The sequence below is a fragment of the Carassius auratus genome, chromosome 32 (assembly GCF_003368295.1).
Source record: "Carassius auratus strain Wakin chromosome 32, ASM336829v1, whole genome shotgun sequence".
Lineage (NCBI taxonomy): Eukaryota > Metazoa > Chordata > Actinopteri > Cypriniformes > Cyprinidae > Carassius > Carassius auratus.
The window spans coordinates 2,476,316-2,493,175 of NC_039274.1; the positions used below are offsets into that span (position 1 = coordinate 2,476,316).

Consider the following 16,860-nt stretch of genomic DNA (forward strand, 5'->3'; position numbering starts at 1 on the left):
GTGTTGCCAAGTCCTCTTTTTTGTTTTTCATGTCTGTGGGTTTAAGCGACCCTAATAATGTGATATTTAGCCCCCAGGAATACATTTTTTACCAGGGCACCCCCTTGAAACATGGATAGTTTGGGCTAGTTTTGAGAAGCAATTGGGCGGGTTTTGTTTTGAAAATCTGGCAACCCTTTCCCTCAAACAGGTAACGTTGTTATTGCTAAAATAGGGGACTCATCATTTTAAGTATAAAACATTGTTATTTACAATGCACAGCATGGTTTTTAATTATATTTTTAGGGGGGACAACCCTCAGACCCCCTGGGGTTTCCGCCTATGATTATTTCAAAATGCCACTTAGGAACTGCCACTGATGTAACACACAGCTCTGTAATATGCAGTGATAATTCTATCACAAGAAAGAACCTCAACCAGTGCCATATACCACACAACAGCTCATCTAATAAGTCACACCATTGCCAGTTCTGCGTTGGTGTTTCATGGGAAGATTAGAGCGTTAACAAAACGTCTAGGACAGATCCACAGCGGATCACACGCACACTCCCTCTCCCACATCGTGCCTTGATCTGGCTGTACTGTGCAGTGATAAATCCCTCAAACACATAGGGTCGGTTCTGCTGCTCTTTGTCCTCCTCCTCTGCCCTCTCACTCTCAGGAAAATTGAGGCACCTCTTCAGTTTGTTTGTGCAGCTTAACAACCCCTGTGCCTCATGCTCCACATCACCCTTCCCCTCCAGTAATCAAATTCGTCTCTCTACCTGCCGCGCCACCGCCTCTCACTTATTGTTTAGTATAATGGTGTGGGGACTTACAAGGATTTACACCAGATTATATCCTGCAGGACGAATCCACCATAGACTGACCTGGCAGTTCCCTATTGCGTTTGGCTAAGCAGACTCAGATTCTGAACAATTCCTCATCTCTCTCTCTCTCTCCGTTTTGTATCTCCGGCTCTCGCTCACTCTCTCTCCATTGGCTGTTGTTTATCCACCCTGCCTGTTTACCTCCATGAGTCATCCATTTGTCACATTGCAGCTCCCGTTTGCATTTGACGAACTCTGCCTTTTGCATAAAAGCCAGGCATTAATCGCTGTGTTCTGACAGGATGACGGAGAGGCAGAGACAGGTTTCACAAATGTATACTCAAATTTCTGGGACAACCCCCTACGCCCCATGCCGGCATCCCTCTGTCCTTGCTCCTGTTTCCTGCTGCAGTCGGTTTGATGAACAGCAGAATTGAATTGCATTAGTTACATTGTCCCTTTTTTGAGCTTTGTGCTGCTTTCTTTTCCTCACCCCTCCTTCTCACTTCTTATCCCTCTCAGCCTGCCAGACTCAGGCTTTCTGTCCCCCTCCCTCGCTCCCTCTGTCTCCTCCATCTCTCCATCTCAATGCGCCAAAGCTCCTCCCTCCACCTTGCACAGCGTCGACTCCTCCCTCTCCATCTTTCTTCCCTCACTCACACTCCTGCTCTCGCTCTGCTGGGTATGGCATGTATGTGAGCGGGTGCACTCCTGTTTACATGCATGCCTGCATCTGGGACAGACTCTCGCGCATTCTGTGGACTGAAGATGCTCATGCTCCCCACTCTGAGATTTTTCTGGACGCTTTGCTTGCTTTGAGGAATTGTGTGCCGTTTTAGTTTTCCCTCTCATTCATTGAATTCTTCATAGGCCTCCTGTGTGCCACCCTGCCACTCTGGAGCGATTCAGATCTAGGCTGCACTCCGGCAGGATGGAATTGCCAAATTTAGACTCCACCGCATGACGTTTCTGGTAAGAGCAGTTTGCATTCAATGCCAGATAAGCGTTTCATGAACTCTGAGATTCTACAATGGTTTGAATGGGGGAGACGAGACTGGGATTTTAAGGGGGTGGGGGGGGGGGTTGTTCAAGAGGGATAGGGCACAGGCTCAGGAGAGAAAGATGCTGAATAATGCTTCTGAACCGGACAAGGGACCTAATACTGTGGACTGTCATTGCACAAGGAGGGGGTCATTTGCTATAAATGAATATCTGGCCCAGTAAATATTCATGCTTATTTTCACCTGCACTTTGTTTATATATACATATATATATATATATACATTTCTCTACGCCCAGGTACATGTTGTCTGGGGTGCAGGTTTGAATCTATGCAAGACTTCTGAGTGTATTTTTGGTGCTGTTGTCATGGTTTATTGCTAAAGGCTTTTTATTCTGCAGGATGCATTATGGAAGAAAATAATGTATTGCTTTTGACGCGGTTGAGTCTTTAATTCACAGTCCTCATTATAGAGCCTCTTTTCTCTCCTTTTTTCCTCTCTCTCTCTCTCTCTCTCACTCACACACACACACACACAAACACACACACACTCACTCACTTTCTCTCTTTCTTGCTCTCTTTTTCCTCTGCCTCTGTTTTACTGCTTGGAAGCAACTTCCTCCGCAACTAATGTGGCATTTAAAGGAATAACAACATTACACTTCATTTCTTAATCTTGGCAGGCTGTCAAAAATACATTAAGATGAGTCTTACTGGATACATCAAAGATTCATGCTATCTCGGTGTTCTCATTAGTACATCCTTTACAGCTGTCAGATCGCTCTATCCATGATTTCTTATGTAAAGGTGCATTGTCAGTACACATCTATAAAGACCAAGATTCATGTTTTTATTATTATTATGATTATTATTCACCATCCTACATATACAGGCCAATAATATTCACAGGTGTGAGCTAATTCTCAGATTCAAGTCCAAGACACTAAGGCAACGTCCCAAAAACCTGAAAAACAGGGTTATCCATCAAAACACAATGCATCTGCAATATGCATATAGGCTTGTGCTGAGTAGAAAGATGGGAACATGAAACAACTGCATGGCAACAGTATCCTGGCCACATTCTAAACATGATGTAGCTGCCAGTGGAGAAAACCAGGCCAAAACAGAGGAGCAATGGCTGAAAAGCTATCACTGAATAGCGATACAAATAAAACGGCCTATACATTGATATATGTTTCAGTATGTTAGCGATTGTGTTAAAAGGCAGTCTCCCCATTGAGCAGATTCTCAGCTGGTGGTAATAGCCATTATGATAATGCTGCAGTCTGATAACAAACAGCAGACGAAACAAGATAAGGCAGTGCTACAGGAGAACTGCATCACCTCTTGCTCTTGTGCTGTGTGTCACACGTAGATTACAACCCGTGCCTGTCAGACCTCGTGTTTTCATAGCTTTTGTAAATGATGCAGCCTGAGCAGAAGAAGGGAGCCAAATCCCCAAAATAATTGAAATTCAGATCCTTTCCGATTGCGAACCCGCCATATCCCTCTCTGCTTTCCTATTCATTCTCTTCTATATGCTTTTTAAGAAGTCAGTCTGTGGTGGCATAGATAGACCGGGTGTGCGTTTGTCCTCATTGTGGAGAGATGCAAGAATCGGACGCCATCAGCGAAACGGCTCGTTTCTGTCACACAAAATGAGGGACTATTGAAATAGGCTGTACATAGCAGGAAAGCCAGCAAGGGGCCGCTGTGAGAGGCGACCAAGTGGCATATCAGACAGCACACACTCACTCCAGCCTCCCACAAATGTATTCAGAAGGTCACAGAGTCGCTTCCCTGCAGCAGACTCTCCCATTAAAATTTAATCATAACAGCTTCATGTGAAAAGTCAAAAATACGAGAATGGGCCTATGCCTTACTTCCATGCCACCCCGTTTAGAAGGGTTACGGATGTTGTGAATGAAAATGATGTTTACATGTTTGAAGTAATGCTTTCTGTTGTTTCGGAGAACTTGGCATCGTATCTCCACCGATCATCTGGGTGGCTGCTGATGGCTAAATTTGCGCCTTGTGAAAGACGAGAGGAAGATATCATTGTATCTGTCAGAGTAATCAAATTATTAGCCTTGGATAGAGTGCTGGTCAGAAGAACAATGCTGGCATAATTCAGGAAGCTCGAGAGTGATTACCCCGTAGCTAATTTCGTGAGATAAGCTCCTTCCTAATAGAACCATTGATAAAGAACTCCAAGGAGCTCAGCTTGAGCTAGATTGCTTTTGGGATTACGGTCGTCCTATATTCTCTCCACATTTTCTCTCTTCTTTTGTTTCAATTAAACCCAAAACAAAGAGCCCTGTGTTTAAAAGAGGAAAAAAGGTTGGAGTAATTACCAGCTTTGCCTGCTGGTAGCGGTGAATTTAAAGTGAATCTCAAGAGAATTAATGAGGAATGAAAAACACTTTATGGAATTATTATTAACCGTTGCCGGAAAGCTGAGGGGAGGATTGACATGGGACTGTACCCAATTAGACTCCGCGCCATGACAAGGAACCTGACAGCAGCCATAGCTTTACAAATTTAGCCAGACCATGGGCTGAAATAACCTATAACGCTTCAGCAGGCTGAAGGGTGGGCACATGCTTGATGCCGCTTACAAGGAATGCATGTGCTTTATTGTCAAGAGTAAGGGACAGAAATGCAGTGCATCGGTTTCATTTCCACCCCTTGAAGGATGCTTATTTAAACTCCAACCATCACATATTGCTCCATCGGCAGTTAGTCAGAAGACCAATATTCAGGTGATAGGTCGTAACTAATTTTAATCTCAACCATGCTTGGAGTCGAAACATTTATGTCGTTTACTCAATTTATGATAGCATGATACTTCCAGGCCACCAATCGGCACAATGAAAGGTGTTGCTCTTGGTCTGAACCATCTTTTTGATTGCCAGTTTTCATTTTCTCTTAAGAATGAAATGCTTTTAAAATGCAAGAGTGGCCAGCTTTGAGGGATAATCATGGGGGATATGTATTCAGATATATATATTATACATGTTATAGTCTTGTTTCAGAATGCTACTCTCAATTCCATATAGGTCCCAAATAATATTCCTCTTCATGCAAAAGCCTCACTTTGACAGTTTAGTCATAGCTCTTGTTTGAATAGTATAAATTTCAGCGCAGTGCTTGACATTTTCGCTTCGATGAGTCTAGAGTTCCCTATGTTTCGACATCAAGGTTCATGTTAGTTTTTCCTTTAGTGGAATGTAGCTTTCCAAACCTTGGGCTTTGATCTAAATCTTACTGTCATCAACAAAACAAGATCAAAAGAGAGGAGAAGCAAACAGTTGGAAGATATGTCTCTGCTCTGAATGTTGCGTCTGTAGGTTTAAAACCAAAGCTGATTTGGTACACAAAGTTGGAAGAAGACAAATGTATGGGGCAAGCAGGGCTGATTATTGATTTGGCTCAGGTCCGCACTGATTAACTGCTGTTGTAAATACCGATAAAGACACCTGCTTATGGTGTGATGAATGGTAGCAACTTGATTTGCCACTCACATCTAGCTCGGCATTACCACTATGACTTAGCATCCAGAAATATTTGTAAACAGAGTAGTTCATTTTAACTCTACTTTGCTTATCTGTTGTACCTATAACATAACCGACTAACATCATACAAAGCAAATAAAAATAAAGACCAGTAAAAACACCGGTCAATTCCTCATACCACACAATGTTCCTATGAATGTGATTCCAGTTGTGACAGCTGCCACAGATGTATCCATAAAACAGTTCTTTACAGAAATGTTGTAAATGATCAGGCTATAAATGAATTGTACAGACACAGAGCGAATGGGTCACCCATGCCATTTTACAGCCAGACTGCATGAGAACAGACATCCAATTACCAGCAATTTAACAGTTAGCTATTTATGTATTGGGAATATTTAGATGTCTGTTAACCACTGATTCGCTTCATACTGTGAAATGTGTGCAGTGTGATCAGGGATGCCAGAGAGGGAGAAAAAGAGAGCGACAGGCAGAAGGAACGGGATGATGAATAAATAGATTGGAAGAAGGAACAAAATGAACTCCCTCAGGCCAATATAGCCAATTAGTTGCTGCACTCTACATTCGCTTTACTTTCAACTCTCAGCAGCTTTCTATTATACTGTTGTGCCTATTATGAAACATTAGGCTTAGTGGTATCATTTGCTGGCAAAAAATGAATGATTATTTAATATTTCTCTGAAAGAATATAATAATAATATATATTTTTTAAAAATCTAACATTTTCTAATTGTGATTTCAAATAGTTTTTACTTTAAGGTTAAGATCTGATCATCCTCAAGACGAAGCTCATTTTCATTATTTCTCTCTCTTTTTGCTTCCTGTTTTTGGATTTATGCATTTCAAATGTTTGAAATATTAGAAATATGTTTACAGTTTGGTCTTTTTATGATTTATGAATCATGAAATGTAATTTGTTTTCACTCACCATGGTACAATAAATAATCTTTTTTTTCCTTGTAAAAATTACACAATGATGAATCACCCCACCATAAACAAATAATTCTTTCTTTGATTTAATAATGTTAACCCCTTACTAGTAACCCCCCTTTTTTGGCATGGAGACCGAAATTACATACCCAAAATAAAAAGGTTTCTGCTCATGATTCTTTCTGACTAGATACATAATCAACATATGTTCACAAAGCTGACACTTTAAAGTTTACTGTTCAGGAATCAGAATCACTCAGACTGTTATGATAATAGAGATATATAAGCTCAAACATAAAAACAAAAATAAAAATATTAAAAACATATGTTTTAAATGTATTTAAAAAAATGTTGATGTAGGAAATGAGTTTGAAAACACAGTGTAGCTAAGGCCACAAGTCTTCCAAGACTTCATAAAAAATTTCATAATCGAATCTGTAAAACTGTGAATTTTATGAAATATTTTCTAAGGCCATGTCATGTGTGTTTTTAGAGAAGGCTAATCAGATTGATTTATGGCCCTTGTCATCTCTGTAAGATCTCACATGTAAACTTTCCTGTGCTCTTTGTGTATGTTTCACTGTTGAAAACTGCCCGAATCATGATTGTATTGTTCTCACCAAACGGTTCTTTCACACCTCCGCCAAGTATGACACATTATCCGCATTATTCTTTTATCATTATTCTTTTGTTTTTATTCCACCTTTATTAGCCTTGATTGTGGTTTTTCAGGCTTTACAAAGCAACAAAGCAGCGATCTCACTTCAGTCTCTCTTTGCATTTAGCCCTTATTTATCAAAAGTCTTACTATAAAAATACAACAAAACATTTTCTTACGACCTTACGTGAATTATTGAGACAAAAATGCATTATGAAGAAGAAAAGCACCTGCTATTAGTAGCATTGGTGCTAACGTTAGCATCAAGCTACATCTGACAATTTATGAAATTATTAGTACACTTTTACTCAAAACTCACTTTAAACCCCGATCGAGTGTTTATAATAACTTCCTTTAGCGATCAGGGGTGGAATTTGGTCGTTTACTGTTGTAAAAATATGTTATTTGTAGCCTTTTTCATCGCTGCACAAGTTAGCATTTCCGATGTACATTTTCAATTTTTTTTTATAAAAACGCCCCAGATCTCAAGAAATTCTCATACCAAGCTTTACTATCGTAATCGCGGGTTTATTATTCGGATATTTTGTGTGTACAGAGGTGTTTCAGTGTTGTTTTGGCCAGATAACTACCAGGAAGTGTGCAGGAAGCATGTGACACGATGGGGCGGTGTCCAGATATGAAACTCTAAGATTGATGTTTGAAAGACCCAATCAGAGTCTGAGTCACACACCGCACGAGCTGTGACTACTGCACGCACACAGAGATCGCTGGGAGAGGCTGTTTATCATCTGATCGCGTAAATCCGTGGAAAATGAATAGAAATGACGATTCTGTCTGAAGAAATATGAAGTAAACATCAGTAAATATATCCATATATCTCCGCAGATATGCATCTTTTGTCTATAAATCCTTATTGACGCTGTTCAGTGAGTCTATGTGAACACAAATAAACCGCTCTTGACGTGACTGAATATGAGGGAGTTGTGAATTTCTATTCAAAATGTGGCATAATACGGATTTATTATTTTACACTCCTGACATAAATCACTAAATATCTGTCACTGCAACAATGTTTTATCAAAATATTGGTTAAATATCGAAGCTTGAGTCTTTAAACTTTCCATTGATGCACAGTTTGTCCAGATGAAGTAAGACAGTGATGTTTAATGTGCTGTGAAAGTGAAACAATAATAAACTGGGGCCGTCAGCGATGTTTGCACGCAAAGGGGTTTTAATAGACACCACAGAGACCCTGCTGTTTACAACAAATGGTTTTTCAACCCCAAAGTATATCTCTCTGGAGATCAAAACGAGTCATTAATTAATATGTAAAGCATGTTGTTTCATGATTATTTTAGATGTTAAATCCCTGACTGTAGCACTCATTTGCCAAAACAGGAGTGTGTTTAATGTGCAAAGAGAGAACACACTCCCAACTGGAATACACAGTAAACCCAATGCACTTTGAACACACAAGCACAAATGTAGGAAGGAGAAACATTATACTGTATTCTCTAGTTAAACACTGTTATGATTTGAAAGTATTGTTTATTTTATTATGTCCAAAATTTCAATTTCAAATTGTCAATTGAATCCCTTATTTGAGACCTATTAAAACCCAGATAAACAGGAATGTGCAAGTGGGTCACTCCCAAGCTTTGCTTATTTGTCTTGTTTGGTCAAGCTGAGGCTCTCCAGCAAGGTCACGAGTACGATGGTGAGCAGGGAGAGAATGTAAGGAGACTGCGTAGATGGTACCAAGTGATATTTTTTCTCAAGGTTATCGCTAGGATGATACAGAGGGGATGGAGTGGGAGAGAGAACAGGAAAACGGACCTTTGGGTTGAATTACATTTCTAGATGAGTGGGAGAGACAGAATACCTTCCAATGAACACTCAAATACATGAGCGGTGCAACATGAAAATATAAAATCAATTCAACTGATAGCCGTCCTTTGTGGTTTCAGTTTACTATGAATCTTGATACCGCCGTTACGGGCGTGCTTGGTTTCTTCTGTGTAATTTGGCCTGAAACAAAACATTCATGAAAAACAATTGTTCTTTATATATATAAATATATATATATATATATATATATATATATATATATATATATATATATATATATATATATATATATATATATATATGAAGGCATAAAGGGCTATTTGACCAAGAAGGAGAGTGATGGGGTGCTGCGCCAGATGACCTGGCCTCCACAGTCACCGGACCTGAACCCAGTCGAGATGGTTTAGGGGTGAGCTGGACCGCAGACAGAAGGCAAAAGGGCCAACAAGTGCTAAGCATCTCTCGGGGAACTCCTTCAAGACTGTTGGAAGACCATTTCAGGTGACTACCTCTTGAAGCTCATCAAGAGAATGCCAAGAGTGTGCAAAGCAGTAATCAAAGTAAAAGGTGCCTACTTTGAAGAACCTAAAATATGACATATTTGCAGTTGTTTCACACTTTTTTGTTATGTATATAATTCCATATATAATTCCACATGTGTTAATTCATAGTTTCAATGCCTTCAGTGTGAATCTACAATTTTCATAGTCATGAAAATAAAGAAAACTCTTTGAATGAGAAGGTTTGTCCAAATTTTTGGTCTGTACTATATATATATACACACACAAAGGTAAATCCTCATCCTCATATTTGTTAAGTTTCAACCTTAAACATTAATTTCTCTGTGAGGGTCTTAAACAGATAAATAGCTTGGTTTTCCAACGTTGGAGGGAGAATTGATTTTGCCCTCTAGCTTGACAGATAGCCCTGAAAGTAACAAATAGCAAAGAAGAGGACAAATCTTTGAAGCGCAACACTTATTAACTTCATGAGTGTAGGGAAGGTGCAGTAATCTAAAAGAGATCTAGTCCTCCATTAGCAGAGGAAGGTGGCATCCGCTAGCAGACACCTTGTGAAAAGAAGCCTCACTTTTTCCTCCCACCTGCTGACAACAGATAATTGAAAAGCAAGTCTGCAGACCCTTTGAGTATGAACCAGATACGGACTTGTCAATTAACTCGCTCATATTTCATTGCCTGATTGAACTTGACTGATCAACAGTCTCTTCTGCGAACCCATGCCATGTTGAGTTTGAGTTACAGTGGATGTTGCAATGTGGAAAAATAGGGCATTACATTTGAGGGTCCCTCTCTCAGAGGATCACTATGTTAAAATAAACTTGTGGTTGACACTTTATTTCTTTCCTTTGAGCTAGCGGGCAGTTTTGAATGGATATGACCTTCCCATGTTACTAAGGGAAAAGAACAGAGGAGAAAATGTAATTTCCATTGCAAAGATCTTAGGAGAGCAACTTGCTTTAGGTCGGCACGCAGCCTGTCACGTGACTGAAAGTTGGGAAGCAATTATTAAACAAAGAGAATGCTTAGTGATGTTCTAAAACAGGAATATCGATGCATGCTCGGCTTAACATGATTTCAAAAAATGCACATTTAATTTGCTTTTCAAGGGAACAATAAATGTATGACAACAGAGATGGAGATTTAGAAAACTCATATACAAGTGCACTACTCCCTTTTCCCATATAAAGAGTGCCTCTCATTGACTACTGTATGTTTCTTCAAATCAATCAGGTTAAAGGAGCACATTTCTGTCTGAATATATTGCATGCCAGGAATGGCTGGCTACACTAAAGTGCCCTGAGGTAGATATGCCTTTAGACACAATTCTCTACATGAAAATTCATGTGGGGGTGTTGACTAATAAGATGAGCTATTGACCATGAGACTGACTTCACTATATTGAGAATTACTCTGTCAATGAAATATTCTAGCAGTGCAACAGAGAGATGCAGCTTTTTCCTTTTCCATACATTATTCATGGTCGCCTGACAGACTTTGATTTGTGTGTTTACAGAATGGGGGCTTCCTGAGCGATGATTTAATCTTTTAATTGGGTAATAAATCCAACACTTTGTGTAGTGGCTTTTCAATTGCCATCAGTTGACCACCGAGGCCAAATTTGTTTTAAAGCATTTACATACCTTAGCATTTGGGCTAAAACAAAGGTTACAGGGATTAGGAACAAAGATGGATGCGTGTTTGTGTGTATGTGTGTGTGCTATCCATTATTTAGATCTGGAAGAAGAAGAAAAAAAAAAATCACCCAAAACATTTGTGCTAAATGATTATTAGGCTTTTTGGCTTCTTTTTTATTTATTTAAACCATCATAATTTTCAGTTTGCCCATTGGCAGGCATTTGCAAGTTGCCGGCCAGGGAATAACAGCATAAATGTTTACAGTTAACTTTCTACCAGTGGTAAAACAGGTACATATTTCTGCACATGAGCAGAGATATTTTCTTCCTGTGGGAGTACTATGAGACACCACAAGGGTGAACAAAATACAAAATGTTGATATTGGAAGCAGCGGCCATGTTTAATTAGGGAAACTGTGATCACACCATGCAGACCTACTGTAACTTCATAGCGATTTCCATCTGCTTTTGTCTGCTTGTTTAAAACTACCAAGCAAATTTGTCAATAATTTTAATGAGCCAACACCTTTGACCTGTTCTCTCCACAGACAAATCCCCCCAATTATAGTTAAAGGCCGAAGGTTGTTGTTTGGCAGATATTTGGGAGACGTGCATATTGAACAGAAATTAGCATCGCAGGAGTTGTCACACGTAATAACAGTTTAAACAACCCTGTTATGCCTCCGGAGGCTTGATGTCTGCTCAGCCGGGGAAGATCGTGATAGATTCAGCGTGATTAAAACATCCCGTTCTGGGCGGCTCTGTTTACGTCATGACCTTCACCCTCAACACCTCCTCATGCCACACGAGTCGTTTAATCGATGTAGTAATTCTCTCACAGTACCCTGATCGCTCTGCTCCCTGACTGTATGCAGATCACACTCGATAGATGAACGAGGGAGAAGCACCCTTGACAATAACGGCCCTTTTGATCTAGCTGAGGAGCACTAAAATGAAATTGTTATCGCTGAAACTACTCGCCTAATTTCACACTGGAAACCAAAAGATTATTTTCTTTTGTTGCACATTTCTGACACACCTGAAGACACTCGGAGATGGAATCGGCAAATCTGTGCATTAAACAGATGGCTGCATGTAGGACTTTTCTTTCACCCCCTTTCATTCGAGTTTCATTCGATCAAAATAGTCTGGCCTAAGCTGCTTCACAGTGCTTTGTGTTGTACTTTTCTCTTAGAGAACATTCTTCCTGCATCTTGTAGGTTGGAAGTTTGGGGAAATATTAAAATAAAATATAGTCAAAAATGATAGCCCTTGAGATATTACTGCAAATGTATAAATACAAGTCGCCTTTACTGTACATACGATTTTCTATTCATGTGAATGTGCCTTGAACCTACATAATATCATAATGCATCCTCTGGTTTTGCATAAGAGTATCTGAATTCACTGATGCAACAAGTATTTGATTCTGGGTCACTTTCACTTGCTTTACAAATGGGAGCTACTTAAAGTTTACCTCATAAATTATTAAAGCAGGCCTGTCTACCTAACATGATTTGTATTTGACTAGTCCAGCTAGCAACCTTGTGTTATGGCATGTAACTTGTGTGTCATTTTGGCAAGTTCTGTGTTTGTCTTGAGTTCCTTCATGTCAATTTTGCACGAGTCTCTTCACTAAATTAAGATCGCCATCATTCTAAAGCACACGGCTGGAAGTGGCCATGAGACTAAAATTGAGCTTGCTTGATCAATTGGGGAAGTAAAGTTTGAAGGCTCAGGGCTTTTGTTGATTTGTATTTTACCCATAAGAGCTAAATGATCTACTCTAGTATTCTACTACTGAGTTCTACTCTCAATACAGCCATAAATTACAATCAGTAAAAAGTAATAATAATATTATAACATTATAATAATATAATTAATATGAAATATAACATTTATCATTTGACTTAAAGCCAGATATTAAAACATTTTTTTTTTTAGTTAGGAAGTCATTATAGAGTCATGTTCCTGATTTATACGTCCCTTGCTCTCAGATTTTGCTGTATACCAGCTATCATTTCTGTTAGTTTAAACATAGAACTGTAGTATATAACTATTTAAAATTATGCAATTCTTCAATTTAAAACAAAACATATACATTTTATTTTGACATTCTTAAATCATTACTAATTTGGTTCAAGACGCTATTGAAAATATGTTTTCTGTGTTAAAAGTTAAACATCCAAGATAATTTTTTTATATTTCAAAAAGATCCTACAGACTATAGGCTATACTTAACTCCCCTATAGGCTATACTAATAACTTGGCTTTATGGCCAGTGTTGTTTATGGTTGTTTTTCTTTACTAATACAGTCTTTTACGTTTTAATGTCTCTGTTATATCATTAATCAAAGCTCTGAGTTGTCTTTACGCAGCATGCTCCAGTGCAGCAGTCTGTTACATTTTTCAAGCATCAGCACTTTCTCCAAGACCATCTCTTGCTATTTTAAGAACAGGAGCAATAGGATTGTCTCTGTTCTCTTGCATTATTCCACCTTGGAATGAATTCTTGCTCATATGGTGACCCAATCTCTCTATCCTTTTTATCAGCAGGTTACCATCAAAATGGTGGCCAGAGAGGCAAGTGGGCACAGCTACCTGGTGGCGTGCTGGCAGCCCATTCTCATCCTGATGCTGGGTACCGTGCTGTCCGGATCTGCCACTGGCTGCCCCTCTCGCTGTGAGTGCAGTGCCCAAGAGCGCTCGGTCGTGTGCCATCGGCGGAAGCTGATCGCCCTCCCTGAGGGAATTCCCATTGACACGCGGCTGTTAGATCTCAGCAAAAACCGCTTGAAAGCCATCAACCCGGAGGAATTCCTCAGCTATCAACACTTGGAGGAGCTACAGCTGAATGAGAACATCATTTCTGCCATTGAACCAGGGGCCTTCAGCAACCTCCTTGGCTTGCGAATATTGGGACTACGCAACAACAAGCTGAAGCTGATACAGCTTGGTGTTTTCACTGGCCTCAGTAACCTCACTCGATTAGATATTAGTGAGAATAAAATAGTAATTTTGTTGGACCTTGTGTTTCAAGATCTCTACAACCTAAAAGAACTGGAGGTTGGAGACAACGACCTGGTGTTCATCTCTCACAGAGCTTTTCATGGCCTTAGCAGCCTAGAGCAGCTCACTATGGAAAGATGCAACCTGACCTCTGTGCCAACAGAGGCCTTCAGTCATCTTCACAACCTGCTGACCCTCAGACTGCGACATCTCAACATCAACATCATTCGAGACTTTTCCTTCAGGAGGCTATATCGACTCAAATTCTTAGAGATAGCAAACTGGCCTCTATTAGAAACCTTGACCACCAAGTCCCTCCATGGACTTAACATCACAACCTTGAGCATAACAAACTGCAATCTCACTGCCGTCCCTTATGAGGCCATTCAGCACCTTGTGTACCTTCGATTTTTCAACCTGTCCTTCAATCCAATTGAGGTTGTGGAAGGCAACAAAATGCACAATTTGTTGAGGCTCCAGGCATTTCATTTGGTTGGGGGCAGGCTAGTCAGCATTGAGCCTTATTCGTTCAGAGGACTCAACTACCTTCGGGTTCTCAATGTATCCAGCAATAGTCTAAGCACTTTAGAGGAGTCTGCCTTCCATTCAGTTGGCAACCTGGAGACACTGGCTCTTCACGACAACCCCCTGGCATGTGACTGTCGTCTCCTCTGGGTCTTTCGCCGCCGATGGAGACTTAACTTCAACCGCCAGCAGCCATCTTGTGAATCACCAGAGTTTTTGCAGGGTAAAGAATTCAAAGACTTCCCGGATGTTCTCCCTCCGAATTATTTCACCTGTCAGAAATCCAAGATCCAGGATCAAAAAGCCATTCATAGATTTGTGGATGAGGGGACCACTGTCCAATTTCCTTGCAAAGCAGATGGAGACCCCGCTCCCATGATTATGTGGCAGTCTCCAAAAAAGCAATTTATCACTACTAAAAGCATTGGCCGGCTGTCTGTGTCTCCGGACGGCACCCTAGAGGTTAGATATGCCCAAATACAAGACAATGGCACATACACCTGCATTGCTGTCAATGCAGGAGGTAACGACACCCGTTTGGCTCACCTACACATTCATAGCTACTCTCCCAATTGGCCCCATCAGCCCAATAAGACCTTTGCCTTCATCTCAAACCAGCCCAATGATAGCGGTGCCAATGGAACTGGTGCGACGAATCCCTTTCCCTTTGATATGAAGACTCTCATTATCGCTACCACCATGGGGTTTATCTCTTTCCTGGGAGTGGTACTGTTCTGTCTGGTGCTCTTGTTCCTCTGGAGCCGAGGGAAAGGCAATGTCAAGCCAAACATTGAGATTGAGTATGTGCCACGGAAAGTAGATGGAGAAAGCAGCCCGACTGAGGGATCTCACAAGATCAGTATGAAAATGATTTAAAAGACTAATCGCCATTGTGTGTGCATTACGTGAATATGTGTTCTTGACAACAGACTTACCAGGAGGAATAAGGGGGTAATCTCTGCACCCCTTATGGAATAGTGAAAAGAACATTGTTCTGAAAAACAGCCTTTTACATTTTTTTTTTTACAGAGTGTACAGATCAAACACACACACACACACACACACACACACACACACACACACACACACACACACACACAGGGATTGTGTCCTCAAAGAGAAAGCAGACAGATCATTTGAGGGTTTCAAAAATCTGTGTACTTGTTCGGGTAAGTGTTGAAAAACATAGTCCTGTTGAAATGTATGTGAAAGACAGAATTTGGGAGGACCGGTATAAATTTATACCTGTCCTTTGGTGTCTTTTTCTGTACATAACTATTTCGATGTACGTTAGGCAATACAGTGGTTGAATGCAGCTGATAAGAGGATATGGGTTGCTGAGCCTACTGGAACGCATGTGCTATATCTAGATACATGCAAAGTCTATAGGTCTAATTAAATCACTGTAAATGTCCATTACCAACTCTTTATAAGAGATCAATTTGTTTAAAACAATTTATTGATTAGGCTTGACAATCATTACTATCTCAAAGGTCAAGTTATTAATCATTAAACATGGTTTGATGGTACGATTCGATTTTGACACCTTACATGGTATCATAAAGCCAGATGTTGCTTTGAATTTAAAGCCATTTGCTTCATCTGAACATGTGACAAAACTATTGGACCTGTGGTTGTACTCACCCTAAAGTACTATTCCATTTGACAGATCTCCTCAGTTTTTATTCACCCACCATTAAAAAGTTTACAGTTTTATTGTTTTGGGTTATATTTGTCAATATGCCATGCTATAATGCATTTTCTACCACTCTCATAAGGCAGGTGTTGCTATAGTTAAATGTGTTCTACAACCCTTGAAACACTTACAGTGCTGATTTTTGGACAATGGATGGCTGTACAACATTAAAATGACAAGCTTTTATACTTCACTGTCTTTGCTCATTTATTTTTCTCTGCTCCATGAATTAAAAAACCTTGAGAGCTGGTGAGGTACACAGGAAGACAGAGACGATGCACTAATGTACTGCTAAACCTTCACTCTCTTTCGCACGCCATATTACTGTTCAATGTTTTCTGACAAACATCTTTTCTCTGTAAATACTTATTTCAGTGTTAGGGTAGAACACATTGTTAGAATGGATTTGAAGTGTATCAATCTAAGACAACCTCAACCTCATTTTTCGATTGAAAGTCCTTAGTTTTTGAATGTACTTGTTTAGACAAAGCTACCGCACGTATCAAGATAGGACCAATCTGACAACCCTTCATCTCTCATAGGGGCATAATGGAAAACATGTCAGCTGGAGTCCAAGCACAGAGGCCGCATGTTTAAATGGGAAGTGATGGTTGTATAAGATTGTCTTCCTGTCGTTTTTCTACTGAAATGACTCACAAACAGTTAGCCAACACTCACAGCACTTTAATAATGAGCAAATACAACAGCAAGAGAGGGAGTGGTGAACATTAAT

General features: G+C 40.0%; 1 protein-coding gene across 2 annotated transcripts; it reads left to right on the forward strand.

Annotated features, from left to right (window-relative positions):
* Nucleotides 1-1,436: 1,436 nt before the first annotated feature.
* LOC113051333 (leucine-rich repeat and immunoglobulin-like domain-containing nogo receptor-interacting protein 1-B) lies at nucleotides 1,437-16,426 on the forward strand. Of its 2 annotated transcripts, none has more exons than XM_026214976.1 (2): nucleotides 1,437-1,781; nucleotides 13,454-16,426. In XM_026214976.1, exons 1-2 carry the CDS (start codon nucleotides 1,770-1,772, stop codon nucleotides 15,305-15,307), a joined length of 1,866 nt encoding a protein of 621 aa, XP_026070761.1. In that variant the 5' UTR covers nucleotides 1,437-1,769; the 3' UTR covers nucleotides 15,308-16,426. The 2 variants fall into 2 exon arrangements, with proteins under 2 accessions (XP_026070761.1, XP_026070760.1); XM_026214975.1 differs by having other exon boundaries at nucleotides 13,451-16,425.
* Nucleotides 16,427-16,860: the final 434 nt, after the last annotated feature.